Raw genomic sequence first — 25,715 nt, 5'->3', positions numbered from 1 at the left:
TGGCACCTTGAGGGAACTGCCAGTTGTTTTAAAACAGGTGGTGGTTCTCTCTTGGCGTGGCGGGAGGATACGATTTCACGCGCTCTACCACCCCTAAGCTAATCAGGATCCGGGGGGGGGGGGGGCAGGGAGCAGGAGAGAAGTCTCCTGGCCCCGCCCCTTCTGCTCAAAGCCCCATTCCTTCTGGAGCAGCCTGGGGCCACTTCAGAAATTCATGAAGTGGCCCCCCTTTTAAAATTATTGCCCACTCCTGCTATAGGGAGAAGAGGGATAGATTTATTAGGAACTTGGGAAAGTGGGAGCCTTTACAATGTCTCACTACCCTTTTATAAGTTTAAAAACTCCAGTACAACAGTTGAATGGAATGATTTCTGATATTTAAATCTTGCCAATTGTGCCTGCCTTCCACAGAAAGAAGAAATACTGTGGATTCTTTCATTTTTTTTTACCTCTCCCAAAAGCCCTGTGTTGTACTGAATGCTGTTCTAGGGTCTGTTGGAGAAAAAGAAGGAACTTAAATGTAGTATGAAACTTTAAACATCTAAGATCTAGAAAATTAGCTCTCTTAATAAAGTAAAAAATTACATTTCTAACACACTGACAGTGCTTTAAATTTAAGCCATTTTTATTGTTACAAAGTAGCCTTAAGATAATTTGGCTGAATTTTCTAAAATGTTTAGTGGTTTCAAATTTTTTTATGTGGTTTATAAATATTGCTTAAAACACTCCACTTTAAGATTCTAATATATTAAACCATATCGAACATCTTGAAAATGGAAGGAACAATTACAGTGTAATGAAACAAAACAGTGTAACTTGATATCTGAAATATCTATACATCTTGTATTGACAATGTTTTTTGGCTAATCAAGTGTTGTGAACCTTACAGGCATCCCATTGTACCTTCTAATGGAAGCACCTTGCACACTTGTTTCTCATTTTAACTAAGATAATCTTTGATGTTAGTATCTTTTATTTACAGTTCAGTGGCCAATTTGATACCTCTTATCCCACAGTCTAGCTTCATACTGTATACCTATAATATTCATCAACTGAACAATAACATACTATATCCAGGTACATTTAATCTGTGTGGGGCCATTTTATTTCAAAAGAACCTCTGACTAGCACTCAATAAAATGTAAATGTACCAGCTTACAAGAACAAATGAGCATTTGTGTAAGAAAAGTTCAGTTTGATTTAGTTTGCAAGATGTTACATTTCAGAGTCTCATTTGCAGCAATCCTGAAAACGTATTCCTTCATGATTTTCACTTTCACTGTGACAGCTTTTGCTTGGCTGTTCTTGGCTGTTGGCAAAAACAGCTTCTTTTTCCCTTCCCAGCCAGCAGCCCATCTTTAAGTGCCCTTGAGATTTGGAAGAGCTTGGCACCAGCCTTCCTTTCAGCTTTCCACCAAAAAATCACAATTAGTTCCATTAAGAAACTAGGAAACAGGTGACATGTGACTTGAACTGGACTCTGGCATACTCCCATAATCCTACCATCTCAGAGATCCAAGTTGGTATATTTGTTACCTGGCTCTTTTATTTTTGCAGGCAATGTGTGTCTGGAACTCTTAGAGAACTCAAGTCACTGAGCAGTAAGAAAAAGAACAGACTTTTTAGTCAGTGGGTAATGAGAAATGAACATGAATTAATGTCATTCCAAGTTACCAGTGAATGAATATGCCATGAAAAATAACTTAAGTCACTGCAGTCATCGATTTAATTTAGGAGGGCTCCCTGTGATGTGGTTGCCTTGTACCAGAGGGTTGCATTTGCTAGTTGAGAGCACAGTCACTACAATCTGAGCTGCCCCCTCTCCAAGGCAGAGGCAAGTGTCCAACAAAGCACGAGCACGGCTGGTCAGGGTGGGGAAAGAGGTGATTGTTTCATAGTCCATTTTAGATAACACTCGCTGGGAGCGAAGGACATCAAGGATGTGGTTGAGGCGCCCTTCTGTCATGCAGCTCAAGATAGTCTGTCGTCCACAGGCTAGGATCTGGCCGTAGTTGCCTTTACAGCAAAGACCTTGAATAAAAAGGAAAAAATTAAATATGTGAAACTGTTAGACTTTTTCATTAAACTATTAGTTAGAGGCAGCATAATGTCAGGAATAAATTAAATTCATTGGCACAATAGGAGCTAATGAAGTGTTCCTTCACTTGCGGTCTTTGTTCAAAACTAGCACTAATCATAGACCCAGACCAAAGAAATAATATTTAGTGAGTGATTGGTCCTGCTTTGGGGAGGGGGCTGGACTCGATGACCTCCTGAGGTCTCTTCCAGCCCTATGATTCTATGATTGTATGATAACTTAAGTGGTAGGAATTCCCAGGTCTGATCCTGGTAATATTTCATCTGTATAACTGGTATGTACAGTAGTTTAGCTATGTCTAGAGAGTATTAGCCTATTCAGTACATAGAAGAGTAGAATGTACCTTAGGCAGATCTGAAGGATAGTACTGTTCAGCACTCTCATTACATTAGTGGAAAATTGGAGCATCTTAGCAGGGGCATACACCAAAACCAGATCTGTGCAGAAACTCTGCATTAGGCTGCCTTTCCAATAAGGGAACGGAAATAAAAAAGTCACCAGTACTTAGGAGATCATGCCTCATTCTCCCTAATGATATCTGTTGTCCAGCTTGGTGGAGATTAACATGGTTCAATTTACCAAAGCAAAAAACTCATTTTTAGGAATTTTTCATTATAGAAAAAAGAGGCAGATACCACAGGCCAAAAGTCAGCTTCATCCGCACATGCTCAGTAGAAAGATTGAGGCCTTTTTTTGGGTCTTGCCCAAAGAAAATATAAAAATTAAGTGGGGGAGTCTTTTGCATCCTCAAGATCTTTTGCATCCTCAAGAATGGGGGGGGGGGGAAGGGGGCAATAATTTTTAAAAGGGATCCACTTCATAAATTTCTGAAGTAGCCCAGGGTTGCTCTGGAAGGATCAGAGCCTTGGGTGGAAGGAGCGGTGCCAGAAGACTTCTCATGCCCCCCACCCACAGACCCTGGGGGTGGGGGAGTGTGCGAAGTCTCCCATCTACTCCCCACGCCTAGAGAGAACTGCCAGCTGTTTTAAAACAGCCCTCGAGGCACCACAATGGGAGGAAATCTCACGCTCTCCCTCAGCCCCCAGGCCAGTGTGTTTCTCTAGTGGCTGTGCACCCTTGGAGGGTGGGCAGAGAGGAGACTTCACAGGTTCCCCCATCCCCAGGTCTCGATTAGCCTTGGGGCAGGGGAGCAGCAGGGTGGCTGTGGGCTGGATCCACTGGCTTGGCAGGCTGGATCCGACCTGTGGAGGACCTTTTGCCCCACCATCCTCAAGAATTTCCTTGGTGGAGAAATTATGACAATGAAAAATTAAAAAACATACAATGAATTATAAACTCAGTGGTCTGACTTCTCCAAAAAACTTTCTATATTTTGTGAGGTTTTTCTTTAGGCCCCTTTCCATCCAGTGATAGTCCGTTCTGAACAATGTGCCTATTTTGAACAAAATTGGCTTTGAAGCCTAAGTCTAAACTTTTAGTTGAATTGTCACAACAGAGCAGACTTATGGTCTATCTAGGTCAGCATCCTGTTTCTTACATTGGCTAGTAGCATCTTCAGAGGAATTACACTAATTACCATTAAATATACAGAATATGTCCAAAGTACATTTTTATCTGGAACACTGGCTGCAGTGTGGGAAAGTAAAATATTACTATAACGCATTGCCAGTAGCTTCTAATTTTTGGACAAAACTTGATTTTAAAAAAGATCAACCTTTTCTTGGGAATCTCACCTGTTAACGTTTGTTCGCAGTGTGTACTTTGAAATTCGCTATTGTGAGGACTGTGCTCAGGTGACAGCAATAACTGTAGTGGCCGCTGCTGCTGCCGCCATGCCTTTAGGTCCCTTTGAGACTGGCCACCATCTTCTTTGCCTACATCTGGAACAGTGGAAGAAGAAGGGGAAATGGAATGCTGCAAAGCTGATTCTCTACTGCCTGGATGAGCTGGGAACAAATATAAATGGGTGAGATAAGACTTTTTAACTGAACATAGAGATTCATGAAGAGATAGTTCTAGATGCCTAAGTTTCCAGAATTTAGAGGACTAACTTGTCTGTATATATTCCATCCTATGAACACTTGCTACTAGATCGTCCCTCTTATATAGCTTTGACATTTGTTATTGTACAAACTTTAAGAAAATTGCTTTATGGTAGAGTAGGGATCATGAATTCTCAGGAGGGGAGCACCATCTATTCATGCAGCATACTATCTCTGTTACGTTACACATAATGGGATTGATGTATATGGCCAAATAATAAATCTTTATTTGTAATATATTTCAAAAATAATTTGTATGGCTTATTGATAATTACAAATCTTTTATCTGTCTTGAATACTGTCAACCACTTTTGTTTAATCAGGTTCATGTGGCTGCAGTGTACGGGTCTCTTTGTTCCTGCCCCAAAGAGCTACTTTTTTTTTTTTTGCTATATAGAATCATAGACTCCTAGATCTGGAAGGGACTAGAAGGTAATTGAAAGTTGTTGTGTCTGCCCCCGCCCCCCAAAAAACAAACAAACAAAACCTCCTAACTCAATAGCCTCAGGGACGAAAAGACTTGCCAAAGCCCAGGATTGAACCAGGGAACTATAGATCTTCACTGTACTACACTCTCAACAGAGCTACTTTGGCAGCATTTATTTGTATAGCATCTAGCATAATGGAGTCCTGGTCCTTGATACAAATAAATTAATAATATTACAATAGAAGGTCTAGCTTAAATGTTTTAACTGAGTTTTAATTCTAGAAACTCTTCTGTGGTTTGTAGATTTTATAAAAGACTTCTGAAATGTAAACTGTGGAATACATGTAATTTCTCAGGATACATCTATGCAACAGAGCTCAAGTCGGAATAAGCTATGCAACTAAACCTACGTCAGTTCCATAGCTGAAGTCAAAATAGCTTGACTTGGCTTTTGGCACTGTCTACACAGCAGGAAGTTGAAGGAAGAACACTCTTCCTTCGACTTTCCTTAATCCTTGTGAAGTGAGGGTTCTTCAAGTGCTTGCTCATGTGCATTTAAAGTAGGTGCGTGCGCATGGATTCCGGAGCCTTTTTTCCCCAGCGGTATCCATCGGGCCAGCAGGGAGCCCTCTGGATTGGTGCTGAGATAATAATGAATAAGTACCCCTGCTGGCCCCTCCCACCCTCAGTTCCTTCTTACCCCCCATGACGGTCGCTGGAGCAGTGAGTTATCTCGACCTATTGTTATTCCTAGTGTGTAAACTGTTCAGTTAGATAGCTTTTGTAGTGTTAATTGTTATGTTAGTAGTGATAGGATTCCCTCTCCCCTGTGGGGGAGGGTAATGCCAGGCCCGCACAGGTTTAAACCGCACGCGTCTTGTTCCAAACCTATTCCCCATGACTGACTCTTGCCTAAAGTGTCTGGGAGAGGGCCATCTTACAGAAGCTTTCAAACCCCGCTAAAAGAGAACGAGACTCCCATCTAAAGTTGCTCCTGATGGAGTCAACTCTTCAGCCGGCACCAGATCACGTTCTGACGGTGTGTAGTGCACTGGCGTCAGTTCGAGACCCAATGGTGGCAGCGGGGCATTCGTAAGTGCCGAAGTCAGCGACAGCACCTAGGCACAGGTGACAATCTCTGGTACTGAAGAAAAAAGAAACAAGCCAGGGGGAGATACCCTGAGAAGAAGGGGCATGGAAGTAGACACAGGCCCCATACTCCGACTGCAGCCTCTCCTCGGAGGTGTGCGGACCCCTCGGGGCAACAGTGGGACTCTATTCAGAGAAGAAGCTCGGCACTGGAAGACTTAGACCAGATGAACAGACCATTTACTCTGGACACGTTCAGTGTGGCCAGGGACCTTATACAGATGACAGAAGAGCCAATCCGGTGATGTTGTCTAAAATGACTAGCAAGGTGCAGGTGACATTGGCACCGGACGTAGTGGGACCTCAGAATACAGCATCAACACATGGCGTGTGGTCAGTATCAATGGACACTATCCCAGGACTCAGGCCAACCTCTGCTCCAATAGGGGTGCTGGGCTTCATGACGGCACCAGTGACCATTTTGTGGGCGTCAGCTATGGAGCACACACCCCATCAGGGGATGATGAGGCCACTTCCCGAGGTACACCGAGGGAAGCCAGAATCAATGGCCAGACACAGGCCTCAACATCGTTCCCAAGGTCTGTCCACGGCCCCACCTTGGTTGGCATTGGACTATTCGTCCAAGTCAGAAGCAGAGTTGACGAGATTGGCCTCATCCTTATGCAGGTCTTCCAGGTACCGTTCAAAATCATGGCACTGTTCACACCATCAGGGTTGTGTGACACAGCAGACATGGCCGCTGCAGGGTCAGGCTTAATGGCCTTTTTGGACACCTTGGTCCTACCATCAGTTCCAAGGAATGATGCCACCGTTCCACGAGTCAGGAGATTTGAGGTCCAAGGGCACCCTGTCGGCAACGCCAATGTCTAGGGCCACTGCCTCGGAAAGCAGGACAAGCCCTCATCCGATTACTCAAAGGAGGGATTTGGGCACTCAAGATCAAGTTCAGCCCCATTCCCCACCCTGGGTCTTAGAACCTCAACAAGAGCAGCTGCTGACAAAAGAGTACTCGTCACTGAATGAGGCCCTGGTGAACCCAGCTCCCCCGGCACTGTCGATGGACATCAAGACCTACTGAGGTGGTTGGCAGCAAACCTGGGAGTGCAGGTAGAGATAGTTAACGAGGAGGTTGACCCTATGGTGGACATCCTGTCATTGGAGGCACCCCTCAAAATAGCGCGACTCCTAAACAAAACAGTTGCAAAGATCACAGCCACTCTATGGCAGACACCGGTGTCTCTTCCACCCACCCAAAAGGGAGTGCAAAGGCACTACTCAGACCAACCATGAACATCTTTATACTCACCCGGTACTGAGGTTGCTTGTGGTCCAGGCGGCTGGGCAGAAAGAAAGACAAGGCCCACCTGGTTCCACTCCAAAGGGCAGGAACCCCAAGAGGATGGACTTGCTGAGCAGAAAGGCATACACCACAGGTGGGTTAAAGCTCCACATTGCAAACCAGCAAGCAATGCTCAGCAAGTACGCCTTCAACACTTGGAAGGTCAAGGACAGGTTCATGGAGCACCTGCCACAGGACTCGAGACAGGAGTTCTGGGCATTGGCTGAAGAAGGCAGGACGATATCTCGCACAGTCCTGCAGGCCGCACTAGATGCAGCAGATTGAACGGCATGTACAATGGCTACCGGTGTTGTCATGAGGCGGGGAGCCTGGTTACAGGTCTCTGGCATACTGCTGGAGGTACAGTACACTATACAAGATCTGCCTTTTGAGGGGAAGGATCAGTTTTTGCAACAAACAGACACCAGACTGCACAGTCTAAAAGATACCAGGGCCACCCTAAAATCATTGGGGATTTATACCCCGGCTACGCAACGCATGTCGTTCAACCACAGATACCAGGGTAGAACGACATATCAAGGCTTTAGACAAGACCTAAGCAGGCGACGACCCCATAACCAAAATGCCAACAATAACTCCCAAAATAGGCGTAGACAATCCTGATCAGATACAGAAAGGAGCGGAGGGCCACCTCCACCACAGCAACCTAAACCATCATTTTGAAGGTATGCCCAAGGACAGTATACAGCTTCAGGGATAGGCCCCCCCTTTGGAAACAGGTTATCGCTTTTCTACCAGGCCTGGGCCCAGATTACTTTGGATTCATGGGTCTTAGATTTGTTTGTAAGGGGATATTCTATCCCTTTCAAGGTTTTGCCTCCTCCTCACCCCCCTTCCCCGTCCCTCTTCAGGGACCCCTCTCACGAGACCCTGCTGCATCAGGAAGTGCTTATAATGATGCAGAAAGGGGCAGTGGAAGGAGTTCCACCAGGATTAGAGAGAAGGGGTTTTTATTCCCGCTACTTCCTCATACCCAAGGCAAAGGGTAGCCTCAGATCTATTCTGGACCTGAGAGAGCTCAATGCCTTTCTACGGAAAGTAAAGTTCAGGATGGTTATCCTAGCAAATGTTATTCCCTCTCTAGAGATAGGGGACTGGTATGCTGCTCTCGATTTAAAAGATGCATATTTTCATATAGCAATAAGAGACTCGCACAGAAGGTGCCTCAGATTCATGGTTGGCCAGGACCATTTCCAGTTTACGGTCCTCCTTTTGGCCTCTCCACAGCGCCAAGAGTGTTTTACCAAATGTATGGTAGCCTTCCTCAGGGAGGAATCCAGGTATTCCCGTACCTGGATGATTGGCTCAGAAGAGGTCACTCAAGGAAGCAAGTGTTACAGCATGTAGGGATCATCAGATCCCTGTTCGATAGCTTGGGCCTCTTGATAAACAAGGAAAAATTAGCCCTGAAACCCACTCAGGAGATAGACTTTGTGGGAGCCAAGCTAGATGCGAAGAGGGAACTAGCCTCTCGCCTCAGACCCAGGTTCCTGGCAATAAGGGCTGTCATAGAAGGGCTGATGGATTCACACATAACGACAGCAAAGAGCTGTATGAAACTGCTCGGACATATTGCAGCATGCACATATGTGGTGCAGCACGCCAGATAGAAACTCAGGCAACTGCAAGCATGGTTGGCCAGGGCATTCAGTCAAGCAAGGGCATCATGGGACTCAGTCCTGACTTTCCCCCAGGATGTCATTCAGTCATTACAGTGGCGGATGGAGGAGGACGTTGTCTGCACAGAAGTGCCCTTTGTGAGCCAGAGCCCAACGGTCTGACTTGTAACAGATGCGTTGGACATGGGATGGGAAGCCCACACAGGAAACCAATGGACTCAAGGTATGTGGTCGCCCGAGAAGCGTGAGCTCCATATAAGTGTCGGGGAGTGGAGGGCAGTCAGGCTGGCTTGCCAAATATTTTTACCCACCCTGAGCAACAAGACAGTCGATCACTGCCATTTTTTTTCCAGAAGAAGATATGCAAATCACTGTCACCTTTGCAGATTTTCTTCCGATTCTTTTTGCGGAAGAGGCTTTGCTGCTATTTGGCCTCGTGTGTAAAAAGGTGGGAGACCACTGCTCTGTGCAGATACCGGACCAGATTCTGCTCTCAAATGCACCAGTGTATAGGCAAACATGCCATGGGGTTACTCTAAAATGATTACATGAGTGTGTAAGAGTGCAGACTTTGGCCCAATACCAATCATTAAAATGGCTTCTGCTTTTTCATATAATAATAAATCTGAGTTTCAGATCATGATGTACTTTGACAGTATTTTTAAAAATGCCCACACTGTCTCCTAATATGCTCAGCCTTCCATGGACATTCTGTAACAAGTATTACCTACTGCAAACAAAAAACTTGATACCTGTCCCTATTTGTGACTTTTGTGATCTAATTTTCCCAGTTCATCCGCAACAATTTAATTCAAATCTTCTTTACATTTCAGCACATCTGAATATACTTCTTCCTAAATATTTTCAGAGGGGTCTTCAAAGTTGCTATGACCCTGTTTGTTTGACCAATGAGCTGATCACAGTCAATGAGCCAATCCAGGTGGCAGAGCAAGCCTCTGAATATGATCAGCTCTCTTAACAGTATTGGACATGCCTCTGTGAAACTTCATATGATAGACATTTGAACAGTATTCTCTGTCCTAAGAGACCATGTTCTTACTTGCATACGATTGAGCAGTGCTCTTTGTTAACTTGGCAAATGAAAAAATAAATCCCTGTCCAAATGAGACTAAACAAATCATACATAGAAAGTTAATGGAGATACTACCAAAATAGCAGGTATATACACCACATGATCTTCAGCTAGGACTGAAATTACCCAGAGTACAGTTCTGTTACCTACTGAAACAATATTAAGTTCCTTTGCCTTTCTCTACAGGAATTTATTTCATACTCATCATTGTGGTCATTGGGAAAAGAAGGGCTTGTTCTGTGATTACAGAATATCATGTATAAATATCATGCCACCAAGGTCCAATGCTTGGGAGCTCTTTTCCTTTAATGGGGTATGTTCTATATCTGATCTTTCGCGAATCACACCTCATGTTTTTCAAATTGTAATGCAGTCTCTACAACTTTGAGTTCTGCAGAACTATAACAAAATCTCCCAGAATTTGGGATGTCTACCATTTTCATTGTCAGAATCCAGCACAAATGAAGTAAAACCTGGTGACTTTTCTCATTTTGACTTCACAGACTGAGTTTAGTACCATGAGAAATCCCAGGTGCATCAGGATCCTGTGTTACCTTCTCTCCATGCTGCACTGACAACCAATCTCAATCCTGACATCAGACATTTCTTTGCAGTCCCAGACCTGGACCATATGTAACTCAGACTAATATTTACTCACTACTGTGTGATTGCCTGATTGATTTTAGGATTGGGGACTAGGGTGAAGCTGCTCTTTACATGTAACCTCAGGTGGAAATTGACTTGAGGACTCCACAAATGCAAATCTCTAGCTGTCTGTGACTAGTGCATACTCATCAGTAATTTAGTTTGCATAGTCTCTCTTGTGAATCCTGGCTTAAACTTTTGAGGCGGTGTTTAAATCTTAGATTAACAGAAGTAAGATATATTTTAGCTTTCTGTATACTTTAAGGAACTGATCTTGAAATTTTAACTTATAGTCCTTTGAAGCAATAATAAATTCCTGTTTAATTTCAAAGATAGTAATCACAGAAAGGAGGCAGTTGTATAGAACCAAACCTGAATTTTACACTAACCTTTGCATCAATCAATCTGTAGATTGCACTGGAAATCTTCTCCTTTCTAAAAGTGCTTAAAATTTTCCTTAAGAGTTCTGCACATTCTGTGGGAAGAAAAATGCATTTTAAATATAGGATGTATGCATATCAAATATGCAAATATCTATACATGAATGCATTTCTACTGATTTTATTATTCTGTTGCAATCATATTGGAGTCCTTTAAATCAACTCTAAAGGTACGTCTACACTGCATGGCTATTTTGGGATACTGGAGCTATCCTGAAATAGATAACTTGTGTCTACCCAAGCCACCCATTATTTCAAAATATTTTTCGAAATAATGGGCACACTATTTCCCCATCCCGGTAAATCTCGTTGCCCAAGGGATAAGGGATGGCTCAAAATAGTGTGTTATTTTAAAATGAGGTGCTGTGTAGATGCGCCAAATTTCAAAATAAGCTATTTTGAAATAGTTTCAAAATAAGATACATAATTTGTGCTATGCAAATAGTATATTTCATTTCAAGTTTAGGGTGCTGTGTAGATGCACCCTAAATGACTTTGCCTTATATATTTTTATTTTTGATCTAATGTAAACAAATTAGGGTCACATTTTTCTGAAACATGCACACAAAAACCTGCATATTTGTAAACTTAATTTATTCATGATTGCACAAAGCAAGCCAGTGAGCGTAATATAGTTCCTCTGACTTAACCAACAGTGGAACTTGTTCTAGTAGGAATGGTGATTAATTGGAAATAGGACTGTTAAAGGCATTCTTCAAATACTGAATTTGATGTCCAGTCTTTTCCTAACGTGTATCTATTCTAAATTTACTGCACTATATTAAAACTAAAAATCTTGAAATGACTAAGCCACCTTCTAGGAAGGCAAGATATCCTTATTAAAAATAATAAATAAAAACCAAAACACGACAATGTTCTGGAGGCAGTGCTCCTTGCAACATTCTGTTATGCCGTCATAACTGTAGCATGCTATAGAAATGTCTTATCTATAATATTAGAGTAACAAGTTGGGTGAGATAATACCTTTAATTGGACCACCTTTTGTTGGTAAGAAAGACAAGCTTTAGAGCTTACCCGGAGATCTTCTTTAGGTCTACAATAACACTATGTTAACTAGGACAAAGTGTTTGTGCTAATAACAAGGAAAGAGTAAATGCTGAATATTACCTGCAATTTGTGGCCTGTAATCTGGGTCTTGGTGCCAGCACAGTATGATGAGTTGTAAAAGTCGATTTCTCTGATGCAAATTGCTCTGTATATATTCTGCTTCAGTTCCAGGCCGCAGGCCACTACAGAGTCCTGTTACAACTTCCAGTAGGGTTTTTTTGCCTGTCACAGAATGAAAAAATGTTATTTAAAAAATCAGAACCCTCCAAACTATTTTAAAATGATTAAAAAAGGCTAATTTTCTTTTCTTAAAACTAAGGCTACTCTTTAAAAAATGAAAAATAAAAAACCAACACACTCTTAAGCTAACCAACTGTAACAATACTCATTTCTACCTAATGGCAGCAGTCCATTTTTTTCTTGTTAGACAGTTTATTTAAGGTTATGCATTAATAACTGGTAACATGAATGCACAAATACCAAATTTGCATATAGTTACAGTCTGTGAAGCCTAACCACACAGTTCTGTATGCAATTTTGCATGCAGATTTAAAAAAAATTATATCCTTCATGCACAAATAATCTGATTCCTCTGGACTTCTATAAAGTGGCACCAAAAATATAAAAACACACCCTTACATGAGTATATTGTACATAATATTTTTAATCTGAGTCTGTCAAAATGAAAGCTGCTACATACATAAAAAACAAAGTAATCTACTAGGTGACCTCTGATCAGCAAAGCCAAGACACAGGCTTATTGTGACTTTATGTACACACACAAAACTCAAGAATGTGATTGCAAAATAAAACACATTGTTCCCTTATGTTTCTCTATGGCATAAACCTATGTATTATGTAATTGAGATCAGGCCAGTGCTTCAAATATACAATATGTAATTCTCATCTTCATTCACGCTAGAAAACGAGAAACTGATCTTGTGGAACATTTCATGTATAAAATGAGGTGTATAGAGTGTTTATTTTTGAACCTTGCAGGAGCCCTGCATAGCTTAAGAAAGCACCAGGGAAATCTGAACAGATGTAAAATCATGAGCCTGATCAAATATGTTCATTAAAGGTCTCATGTCACTCATTGTAAGAATAAGGATGTTTGCTAGCTCTGATATAATGGCTAGATTCCTGTTGGGCTAACTGCATTCTGCCTACCTTCACTGCTTCTGAAATTTCAGTTAGATACACTATCCTTCATTTTCTGTCCAAAAAGGTTGTGGAATGTTAGTGTATGTTTATTAAATTGTAAAGAGCTTTGCGACTCTTTTGGATTAAAGGTATTATATAAATATATTGTGACTTATTTTAGAATCATGTTTCAGAGAAATAGCTATTAAACAATTGTCAGGAAAAGTTCCATGAGAGCATAAGAACGACCATACTAGGTCAGACCAAAGGTCCGTCTACCCAGTATCCTGTCTGCTGACAGTGACCAATACCAGATGCCCCAGAGGGAGGGATCACAACAGGTAATCATCATGTGATCCCTCTCCTGTCATCCATTTCCAGACAAACAGAGGCTAGGGACACCATTCCTACCCATCCCGGCTTATAGCCATTGGACCTAACCTCCATGAATCTATCTAGCTCTTTTTTGAACCCTGTTGAAGTTCTAGTCTTCACAGCATTCTCTGGCAAGTAATTCCACAGGTTGACTATGCACTAAGTGAAAGAAATCTTCCTTTTGTTTGTTTTAAACCTTCTGCCTATTAATTTCATTTGGTGACCCCTAATTCTTATATTATGGTATAATATAAGTAAATATTTTTTCCTTATTCACATTTTCCACACCAGTCATGATTTTATAGACCTCTACCCCTTTAGTCTCCTCTTTTCTAAGCTGAAAAGTCCAAGTCTTTTTAATCTCTTCATATGGGACCTGTTCCAAAACCCTAATAATTTTTGTTGCCCTTTTCGAACACATCTTGCTGCTTGTCAAAATCCCTGATTCTTGGGTTCTGCAGTGTTTAGTGCACTATAAGCAGGCAGGTAGTTTCCTTTTCTTTGACTACATAGGGTGTGTCTAGACTACACCTCTCTGTAAACAGAGAGATGTAGATTGCGCCCATTGAAATTGCTAATGAAGCAGGGATTTAAATATCCCATGCCTCATTAGCATAAACATGGTCACCACTTTTTTCCGAAATGGAGTTTCGGGTTTTTTTAACGGCAGTCTAGACGCAGATTGGTCGAAAATAAAGCCTTTTTTGATTGATCCTGTAAACCTCGTTTTTTGAGGAATACAGTCTAGATGTAGTGAAAAAGAAAGTTCCATAAATAGACAGACCTGGATAGAGGAGGATAGTAACTTTAATGTAGTTTGATAATCAAATACAGAGGCACATTCTTCTTCACATATGACTGCTCAAACTGAAATCTCATTGTTAGAGCAATCAACTGTAAGAGGCGTAAGTTGGATCACGTTCAGGAACATGATAGTCACTTTCAGAGAATTCAATAAAGAATGGAAGAAATGGATTATTCTCTACAGTATGCTCAATGAAAGTTAAGACAGCAAAAGGAGTTGTGCTTTAAAGGAATGAGAATGGGACCGAAATCAGCACTCCACAGTCTAATTCTCAGCTCTCCCTGTGACTGGCTGTCATTTTAAACAACTTCAAACACTTCTTTAGTCTCCTCATCTATCAGTCTATTATGTAGAGCTATCTACAAACCTATGAAAATACTCACGTTCACTTTCTGACAAAGTAGTAATTTAAGTCTAGCTAGAACTAAAAGTTCCTATTAGGGACCTTTAAGCATTTATAAAGGCTCAATTCAATTTGACAAGTTGTTTGCCAATAAGGACATTTCTACACTGATGAATTTCCAGATTGAGTAGGCATGCCTGCACTAGGGATGTTAAATATCGGTTAACTGAACAGTTGATTAACCTCATGAATTCTTATTGATTACTTGACTATTCTATAGTCCCCGGGAGAGGGGCCAGCAGCTAGTACACTCTGAACCCTCTCCCGAGGAGCCCCCTGCCATTCCATGCTGCTTTTTCTGGAGTGCCAGGCAGGAGCTGGTACACGAGGGGAGCCAATTTAAAAACCATCTCCCCTCATGAACCAGCTGCCTGTCTCCTCATGCACCAGCTCGGGGCTGAGCTCCAAACATAGTCCAAGCCAGAACTGAGCCAGGTTGCCTGCCCGCCTGGCTCCTAATATACTTTAAATGCACAGCCACAGCAGGGGTAGGTCCAGGATTAAGCCAGGCTGCTGGCCAGCCTGCTAAAAAATTTACTGGTGGGGGGGGGGGGGGGGGGGGGGGAATGTGTGTAGTCTATAGCATTAACCGATAAGCTTTTGCTTACCAATTAATCAGTTAATCGACTATTACATACCTAGCCTGCACTAGATCTGATTGACTGATGGAGCAGGTAGCCCTTCCCACAACTCATTCTGCCATGGCTACACTTTAATATTTTGTATTAAATATTGGATTAGAGCTATCGCAGATGTGTCACTCAAACTAGAAATTATTCATCCCCTAAAATTCTGCCTAACGTCAGTAGGCTGGATTGTGATGTTAGTAGTATTCTGGGCATCACAAGATAAAAGACTGTTTTTTGCATTAAAGATAAGGAGAAAAGTCAAAACAACAATCTAATAGGGTGCTACAGTCAACAGGCTTAGATAGTATATAGTAAAAACTATGCCACTAAAGTTACCCCTGAGAAAGTATTTATTTCTTTTACAATAAGAATCTCCATTTTGGGGTAGTATCTCAATAGGAGATGTAGAGCTATGGATATGTGCATTATTGGAATGCACTATTGGTAGAATTTGATTTTTTTTAAAATAATTGTGACATAATACTGTTTATTTTTAATCTTTTCCCATTTGTATTGAATTTTACAGTTGTACAAAATGATGGTTTGTCAGATAATTATTTAATTACCATAAATGTTGAGATTTAAAAAGTTAAACTATGGAAACACAAATTACCAACATCATGTCAAAATATACAAAGGAAGTGTCCTTAAATCAAACTCTAAGAAGTTATCAAGTAACACTTTTCTTACATAATCTGTCTGTACAGTTCAACTGTCATTGGAACTATTTTTGTTTGTGGTGAAATTAATATTTACTGACATTTATTGATCATAACTTAATTCTTCCAAGCAGCGTAATAGGGATTTGAGATAAAAGTGAGGTCTGAAAAGGCAGGTCTGTTGGTATTAATGTTGCTTAAAGGAGAATAAGTTCAGATAAAGGTTACTAACCATTAAGAAAGAGAGAAATACCTACCTTCAAAAGGTTTCTGTCTGCTTAAGCTTTCCCAACATATCATTCCAAAGCTAGAGACAAACAATAATGAAATCGTGATTGTTAATTTGGAATCTGTATTGGTGTTATGATTACATACCCAAAGACTGAGTTCATTAGTTTAATGGAAAGGTATTTTCCATGTTACACTAAGTCCTTCCATTTTTGCATACTGTTATTTCCACTTTTGCATACTATTAAGTTTCAGTTTCCAATTGAGCTGTCCTTATACAGCACTCAGGGGATATAACAAAGACCAACTATATTTCTGTCTCAGGGAAATCTTGCTCTTAAATTTTGTAGATTATTTTCTAAAATACCTCACTGAATTTTCTTTTGTGGGCTTTACAGCATTTCCCCCCCCCCCCCTTTTTGTAGTAATTATAAAGTGTTTGGTGGTACTGTACACAGTGATAAGGGAATGAACGAGAAATTGACCTGAGAAAAGCTCAATGAATTTTTGCTTACATCAGTGAAATTTGCATAAGGCCCTACATTTTTTCTTCCATTTGTAACTTCTAGGAGATCACAATAACATTTAAATGTTTCTATTTAATTCAACATCTGGGAAAATATTGTTGTAAATATTGTTGTCACAGCCCTACTAGACATACACTAGTCACTTGCAATACCAGTCCCTTCCAATCATTAAAAAGGTGTGACACCTGAGAACAGGAATGATATCATCTGAAAGTGAACCTTTCACTCTTTTCCTGTTTGAGCCTCATGTCTTCTTCACAGACATCAGAGGAACAATCTCAACATCCATAGGTAATTAATAGATTACATATATAATATGGCTCATTCTTGATCACTATGATAATAAAAAAGGAGCGGAAGTTGTTGGCTTCATAACAAAAATAAAAGATCTAACACTAGAAAATGGAAAAATATGTAATATTAAGCATAAAGGTTGTCATAAACTTTGTAGTGACCAACATGAAAGTCCATGGAGCCATATAGTTGCTATTTTTGGATTGTCATTCATCCAGAGTATGATGTAGGTAATATTGTCAAGATGTATGTGCCCTCTGGATATGTGGCAGACAAGACAATGGAGTAAATAATATGCATTCCTTATGTAAATCACTTAAATTAAATGTTACTGCCTGATTGGCCGTAGTGAGTTATTTCAGAAGAGATTCCACAAGGCCTTAAAGGCCATCAAGACAAAATCATATTTTTTTTTTCCCACAGGGTCTACAACCAATCCAGTAATTATGCCTAAATATTAAATAATGGCACAAGTGTTTATACCATCACCAACAGCTATTTAAAAATCTAACTACCTGGCTTGATGTTAGGTTTCTAATTTGATTGCACTTGCGTATACAAGGAACTTTCTCTATGGTTTTGGCACCCACTTTGAACATTTAGGCCCCAATGCCAGTGTTTATAAAAGGAATCTTCAGATATTTATAAAAATGTAATCAAATTGAAAGAATTTGGAAGCTTAACTCTGGCTGCTGGATTATCTGAAACCTAACACATGCCTATTTTTGGAGCAGATGAAGTTTTTTGCAGACAATTGAAAACACATAATCAGTTTAGCAACTGCAGTTGAAAGTTTGGCCTCTGATGTGATAAAAATATATTAAAAAAACCCAACAGTATAAGTTTTGTTAAAAATAATACTTCACCAACAAGGATTTGTCACTTTCTCTTTGTGTGCATAGAACTCTTTCATTTTTTCAAGTAAATCTAATGTAAGCCTCATAATGAGAATATACTTCATAGCACGTTTTTCATTGCAGTTTGCTACTTTTTTTTTTACGATAAATTAATGTTTTGAAGCTGAAGTTTTGCAATTGCTTAACCTAGGAGTATGGCCATAAGTCCTAATTGGACTATAACATAGGAATGGTCTTACTGGGTCAGACCAAAGGTCCATCTAGCCCAGTATCCTGTCTTCCAACAGTGTCTAGTGCCTCGTAACCCAGAGGGAATAACAGGACAGGTAGAGCCATTCCCTGTTGTTCTACCAGCTTCTGGCAAACAGAGGCGAGGGACACCATCCTTAAAAGCCACTGATGGACCTATCCTACATGAATTTATCTAGCTCTTTTCTGAAGTCCATTATAGTCTTGGCCTTCACAACACCTGCTAGCAAAAAGTTCCATCAGTTGATTGTGCATTGTGTGAAGAAATACTTCCATTTATTTGTTTTAAACCTACTTATTATTAATTTCATTCAGAGACCCATAGTTCTTGTGTTATGAGAAGGAGTAAATATCATTTCCTTATCTACTTTCTCCACGCCAGTCATGATTTCATAGGTCTCAATCATATCCCCCTTACTTGTCTCTTTTCCAAGCTGAAAATTCCCAGTCTTATTAATCTCTCCTCATACCCATTCCATACCCCTAATTATTTTTGTTGCTCTTTTCTGAATCTTTTCTAATTCAAATGTATCTCTTTTAAGATGGGGCAACCACATCTACATGCAGTTTTCAAAATATTAAGTTGTACTGAATGTCCTTCAAACGTCAGGAGTTTCAAGTTTAATTACATGCTGCAATATTCCTAGTTTGGAATGTTATGCAGATATGAATGGAACACTGTGATCTGTAGGTCTGTAAAGTGTTCTAATCTGTAGTATAACTTTACAATATTTTTTTTAAAAAAAATTAATTCAGTATTATGTGAATTGCTGTCAAGAAGTAGGCCTCCTTTACCTATGATTTTCCCTGAAAAAAACTACTAACCTGTAAACATCTCCTTCTTGTGAGGGTACACCACCTTCAAGTATTTCAGGAGAGAGGTATACCAAATCCCAGGAGCTTCCATTGCAGTTCTGCAGGACTGATCTTAACTGCTGCTTCCTCCAGCAAGTTAGGCCATAATCTGTTATCTGTCGGGAAGGATGAATGGTGAACTGTAGCCACAATATGGCATTATTGATATAAAAAATTGACCTGGTATTTTTATTGGGCTAGATATCTGATAAATAATCCTATAATTAAGCATACATCTGGAGAAATTGTTCTGGTTTCATGTGAAGAAAATAATGAGGACAAAAAACTCAGTGTAAAAGACTTTTACCTTAGCTCTGTATTGTATATCCAAAAGGACGTTGGAGGGTTTCAGGCTGCAGTGGAGGAGAGGAGGGTCTAATTTATGGAGATGATATAATCCATCAGCCACATCTGACAGGATCCGCATGAGTAGGGGAAAAGGCAATTCTGGGTACAGGTGGCACTAAAAATCAACATTCATTTTAGTGTAATATTCCAATACATATTTCAGAGAGTTTGTCTGTGTGAGAGTGAGTCTGTCTGCTTGTTCAAGAATTCCTCCCAAACAGTAAGAGTTAGAACCACACAATTCAGTATGCAGCTTCCTCTTATCGTAATTTAAAGCAAGGTAAGAATTTGGTTGTGCCAGGAAAATGGGATGTGGCTGGAATGGGAATACTTCTCATAACACCATACAGAAAAAAGAGACGAGTTATCAGGCAGGTAAGGCAGCTGGCTGGGGGTATGTCTATACGGCAGAGTTTTTTCAGAAAAAACTTCACTTACATCCACACTGCAATCGTGTTCTTTCGAGAAAAAAAACTGAAAGAACAGAGGGGTTTTTCCGACATTGGTAAACCTCTTTCTATGAGGAAGAAGCCTTTTTCTGAAAGAGCTCTTTTAGAAAAAGGAGTGTGTGCGGGGACAGGGAAGAGAGAGTTCTTTTGAAAGAAGAGGAAAGAGGAAAAAACCCAGGTGCCCTGGGGGCCACTCCATCCATAGTAATCACAGCTGAAATGGAAAATAGTGTCCATTCAGTGTGGCTGCTCTCTTTCAAAAAAGCAGATTTGCTTTCTGGATGCGCTTTTGCAGTGTGGACGCTTTCTTTTCAAAGAAGTTTTTTCGGAAGATCTCTGCTGTCTAAATATAGCTTGGGAGTAAACCCTTCCTCTGAGACTGCCCCAGCCCCAAGTCTCCCACCTGACGACCTTTAGGAAGGTTGGGGGAAGGGGAGCTGAAGCTCCTCCTCCTCCGATTCATATCGGAACATTGCTGGCTGTTCCCCGAGGGGGAACTGCATAGATTGCAGCACTCCCCACTCTCGCTGGGGAGCACAGGGGGTAGATGAACCTGGACCCGTCCCAGTCATGGGACATGCACTCTCTCCCCATCTGTGTCCACTGAAGTTGCAGTGGCCATGGAAAGGCACTTCTCACCCAGCCCCTACAAGCTGTGGAGAGAGTGCTGGGGTAGTTCTCTCTCCTGGGGCAGCCTGCATACCCCAGCCCACTCCAGAGCAATTATTTAAATGAAGAAAAACAAAAATGAATTAAGGATCTGAGCAATGCCATGTAAATCTTCTAGTACAGGCCTGGGCAAAATACCATTTGTGGGCCAAATCAAGCCCACAAAGCTGCCAGATCTAGCCCATGGATGCAGTGTGGAGCCTCAGGAAGACTCCCTGCCTGCCCCCCACATACTGCTGACAAAAGTGGCCATTGTGAACTTGTGGGGCTCTGTTTGAATAGTTGTGAGCCCGGGGGAGAGGAGACGCTTCAGATGATACTCCTGTCCCCAGCACAATCCCATTGGCCAATGGGAGCTGCCTGTTGTCAACTTCCCCTCATCCCCTCAGTCCTGTAGCTGTTCAAAAACCACATGGCCCCTGCAGCCAGTGTGGGGATGGGGCAGGCAGGGAATATTCTTGAGAAGGCTGCTGGGTGTGTGTCAAGCAGGTAAGTCTCCCAGCCAGAGCCTGCCTCTGGCACCCCAAGCCTTTGTGCCCCCAACCCCACATAACCTGAACCCTCTTGCCCTCTCCTTCACCCATATCCCCTCCCAGATCATGCACCCCAATCCTCTGCCCCAGGTCACAGCCCAAACCCCTGCCTCAAGTTACAATCCCCTCCTGCTCTAGGTCACAACCCAAACTCTTCCACTTGCTTCTGCACCCTAATCCCCTGTCCCAGGTCACAACCTCCTCATGCCCAAGGCCACAACTCAAACCCCTGCACACTAGTCCCCTAACCCAGGTAACAGCTGCCTCCTTCACCCAAAGTCCCTCCCAGATCCCATTCCCTCTCCTGCACCTTAATCCCTTATTGCAAGCTCCCTTCTGCACCCGATTTCCATCTTAGTCCCTGCACCCCCTCCATTGATATGAAAGAGTGTGGTCCTTGACCCCTTTCCAAATTCTTGGAGTAGCCCCCCCATCAAAAATTATTTCCCACCCTTCTTCTAGTATTTATATATCTATATAGAGATATCTTTTAGCAATCATTATTCATGCTTGAGAACTACAGATGAAAAATATTAGCAAAACTATAGCAAAATTAATGCTCATAATTGAGACACATTTTGCTTATTTTATTATTGTCCTAGCTTCTAAACAGTTTTAACACCCATAAAAGAGTCTCTGTAAAAGATCTCTACTTTTCCTTACCTCGTGGATGAGTGAGTGGAGCGATCCATTGCACATCCATTCAGTCACAATCCCCAAAAGTCCCTGAGATTGGTAAATTCCAAGACAAGGCAAGAGCCATTCAGACTGAATACGACGTGTGTTTGCAATATCTTTGAGTAGCACCTTCAGTTCACTGTGAACAGAGAACAGGGGTTAAAGAGGCATAATTTCAGAGAGATTCTCAGAGTAACAGTCATACTCTGTGATATTAGAAAAGAAGATGACTTGACTATGAACCATCTTTTGCATTAGGCAGTAAAATGTACAAGAAAGCAAGCTAGTATCAACATTTATTTATTAAGTTATGAAATGCAAAGGCAGGAAGAATGAGTGAGATCATTTAACTGAAAAAAACGATCTCTTCGAACTGAATTTCCCCCCTGCTATTCTCTGAAAGTATGCTTTCCTTATGCCATCAGTGAGGTCTCCTCTACACTACACATTCTACCAGCATTAGTCACAGCCTTGCTTGCCTGTGTGGATGGGATCAAACCACATCAGAGAGTCAAGGTAAAGCAATGAGGACAAGGTAAAGCAATGAGAAAAAGTTAAGGTCAGAAATGTACATTCCATGATGGTACCCTCTTTGTACTACTGTCCTGCTGAGCTATTTATACAGTAAATCAAACATGACACCCACCTCTCTGTTGTATTCTGGCCAGTCAATAGTTTCAGTGATATGTTAATATTCTGAGGCGTATGGAAAGCTTTGAGGGCAAAGCCAGAATGTGTCTTGATGAAGATAATATTATCCAACTCTTCCTGAGCTATTACGGGCACCACATTGGCCATTTCCTGCTGTTTAGTGGGAGAGAGAATTGAAGAAAAACAGACATGCTTAGGTTTGATTTTGTTGCCATTGCACAGGTACAATGAAGTTACACCAATGTTCGTTCACCAAATTATTCTTCACCCTCATTCAAAAGGTTCTGCATTACCATACACTTAGTCAAATTGTCCTTTAAAGATAAGGAACATTTTCCCTACCACACTGGAACATTGAGATTTACTTAGCATTTCATACTTACAAATGGTAAGTGCCCAATAATATGGCCAGTTTTCATTGAAATCACCTGGAAATATGGGGACACTATTTAAATTAAAGATAGAGTGCCTGACTGCCAAAGATAATGGTATAATTTGAGGAAACAGCAGATTAAAATTCTTACAGTTTCATACTTGACAGAAAGTTAAGTCCCATAAAAATGGTAATAATGCATTCCAACCTATCCCCAGGATCATGCCCTTTCCAGATGTGCCATTATTTACTAGGTTACTGTATGTCAAAATAACAGCAAAACAACAGGCCAAATTCCCTGCTGCCATAAACTGGCAAAACTCTACTGAAGCCAGTGGAACTGTGGCAGCAGGGAATTTGATTTATTGTTAATAGAGTAGATTCCTGTGTTCATGTGTATACATGTTTAGGTGTGCATATGTTCTATCCCTCAATACACATTGGCCAGAGATGATAACCTCCCCCAAGCCACATTGTGTTAATATATGAGTAAGGTGCTATAACAGGTGAAGATGTTTTAAAAAAATATAGAGATCTTAATACTCTCCTATACTTAGTACTGAAAGAAGGCAACAAGAACAGAGCTGAGACAAGGAAAACAAAGAGGGAAGAAAATAGTCTCCAGAAGCCCATTTATAGGAATACTTCATTACTGGAGATCAGTGGATCGTAAGAGTTCAAATTGGAATGCTCCCCCCAGACTCAGCAGACTGCCGCTAAGACCACCAGGCAAGAATTTATGCTGCTGTAAACTGCAGATTTAAATAGTGAATAAGAGGTGTCACTTGAGAAATCTCTTTCAGCTTGTGGGTTCAGCTCAAGTGTGGGCTTATGGTTAAGGCTTTAAATTAAAAAGCAGGAGGTCTGGTTCTAATTTCCAGCTCTGCTATAAAAAGTCTGTGTGATCTTGAGCAAATTACAATCTTTCAGTGACTCAGCTGAGCATCTGCAAAACGGGGATAACTCTGCACCTTCTTTTATCCTTTGTCTGTCTTGCCTAATTAGATTGTAATGTCTTCAGAACATGGTTGGGCTATTACAGTGTATATTCATATCACCTAAAGCACAATGGGGTCCAAAACCAGTTAATGCTGCCTAAGTTCTACCATAATTTAAATGCTACAAAGACTAAAATGTATATTAGTTGACCAATAAAACTTCCCATGTCTAATTTAAGTTTGCTGGAACAAGATGGGTTAGACCTTTTGCTTTTTATTTTAAATAACATTCCAGATTGAATCTGATGTCACTAGCTGTGGTTCCTGCAGGAACTATTCAGACAAGGCACACAATCAGTAGCTCCACGGTGGTCTCTCAAAATGACTTTGCTGGCTCAGTTCAGAGGCAGGCAGGGTTGTGACTGATCCTCCCTATGAGGCTATGAAATAATTATTGAGCTGGATGGCAACAACTATATGGCAGGAATGATTTCAGACACACAACATTTCTCTGATACCCAAAATGAAGAATTAAGCACATAATCTAATTTTTCATATATATCTACCTCAAGCCATGTACTTTGCAAAGGACACAGCCAAAATGGCATAGGACCATCAAAATCAGACCAGCAATTTTATATTCAAAATTACAGAAAGCTCATGCAAATCAAAGACAGGCAAAAAAGGCACCATTTATCCCTCAGATATTATGGGGATCAGATAAAATGGAGCCACCCTAAAGTTAGTTTTGGTTTCTGTGGAGAAAAACACAATCAAAAGGTGACGAAAACAAAACTATTTCTCGATCATCTCTAAAAATGTGTAAAACCAGGACTGATTGCTCAAATCTCTAAATGTTGAGGTTCAAAAGAGTCTAATAATGAGTATGGCACCAAATCACTCCTGGTTTGCTTATTTTTATTTTAAAAAGAGAACTAAAAAACTAGAATCAGTTATTGAAACTCTCCTAACTTTGGGGGCAAAATTAAAATGAGAACCAGATCTGAATGAAAACCTGACTAATGAGGGTTGAAAATCCAGAACAATATTTGTTTTCACCCAGCTCTGCTCTAAATCACTTACTGATGTTTTTAAATAAACTACAGCTGGAAGCAAGATTCCCCCATGTAGTTAGAGGGTTGGGCAAAATCCTCATCTCGCCTGTACATTGTATAATCCTCATACCAAGTGAAGATCTGATTCTAAAATCAGAAACCCCAGTTTTGCTACTTTTCCATACATTGAGAACTACCTTCCTTCAGAAGGAGTCGGTAGGACTAATCACAGATTAAGGTAGTATTTAATGTCAGCAAGTGGCAGAATTAGTCTATAAATGGGATGCAAAAGGATCCTTTATTGGGGGCGGGGAAAAAGTTCTTGCTGCTGCACTTTCAATAGTTCTGCTCTTTTGAGTATAAAGATTTTTCACCTCTTTTTAAAATTCATTATTATTGTCTGCCCACGATGTGGTTTCTAACCACAGTTTGTCAAGTTTGGCAGTTGAATGAGGGGGGAACCGCAGAAAGTTATGAGAGGCTTTAAATGCCTCATTGAAACACACTGGATTAAAAAAGCAGATTCTTTAAAAATACCTTTAAGCTTAATTCACAGTGTGGGTGTCTCCATCCATATGAGAGCAGCTTAGTTGGGTTGATTTAATGTTTCAGTATCCAAATAAAAGAAGCAAAAACAAACATACAAAGAATATCAAGACTTACCACCAGAAGTGTGGGCATAGAGACTACAGGAGTGAGCTAGTGCAGCTGCAACAAAGAACTGCGATTTGCCTGGAACAGTGATGCAATCACAGCTAAGCCTTGTTGGGTATGACTCAGCTACATTGTTTATCTCCTCTTTTATTGGCTGTATACTCAGCTCCAAAATTCCCCCTAGTTGTGTGTGCGAACTGTAACTCCTTAGTGACTGTAGTGATAGAATCATAGGGTTGGAAGAAACCTCGGGAGGTCTTCAAGTCCAGCTCCCTGCTAAAAGCAGAACCAATCCCAACCAAATCATCCCAGCTTTGTTAAACCGGGATTTAAAAGCCTCTAGGGATGGAGATTCTACCACTTCTCTAGGTAACCCATTCCAGTGCTTCACTACCCTCCTAGTGAAATTTTTTTTTCCTAATATCCAAGCTAGACCTCCCCCACTGTAACTTGAGACCATTGCTCCTCGTTCTGCCGTCT

At 41.0% G+C, this 25,715-nt stretch overlaps 1 protein-coding gene across 1 annotated transcript; it reads right to left on the bottom strand.

Annotated features, from left to right (window-relative positions):
* Window positions 1-607: 607 nt before the first annotated feature.
* Window positions 608-25,401, bottom strand: LOC142831175 (receptor-interacting serine/threonine-protein kinase 2-like). Its single transcript, XM_075940720.1, has 10 exons — window positions 25,245-25,401; window positions 22,211-22,368; window positions 21,550-21,703; window positions 19,195-19,350; window positions 18,858-19,003; window positions 16,135-16,184; window positions 11,924-12,085; window positions 10,685-10,830; window positions 3,793-4,105; window positions 608-2,031 (listed from the first exon to the last, which is right to left on the bottom strand). Exons 1-10 carry the CDS (start codon window positions 25,260-25,262, stop codon window positions 1,718-1,720), a joined length of 1,617 nt encoding a protein of 538 aa, XP_075796835.1. The 5' UTR covers window positions 25,263-25,401; the 3' UTR covers window positions 608-1,717.
* Between the last annotated feature and the right edge of the window lie 314 nt (window positions 25,402-25,715).

Source organism: Pelodiscus sinensis, chromosome 12 (assembly GCF_049634645.1).
Source record: "Pelodiscus sinensis isolate JC-2024 chromosome 12, ASM4963464v1, whole genome shotgun sequence".
NCBI lineage: Eukaryota > Metazoa > Chordata > Testudines > Trionychidae > Pelodiscus > Pelodiscus sinensis.
This window is presented reverse-complemented; position numbering and strand designations above follow the sequence as displayed.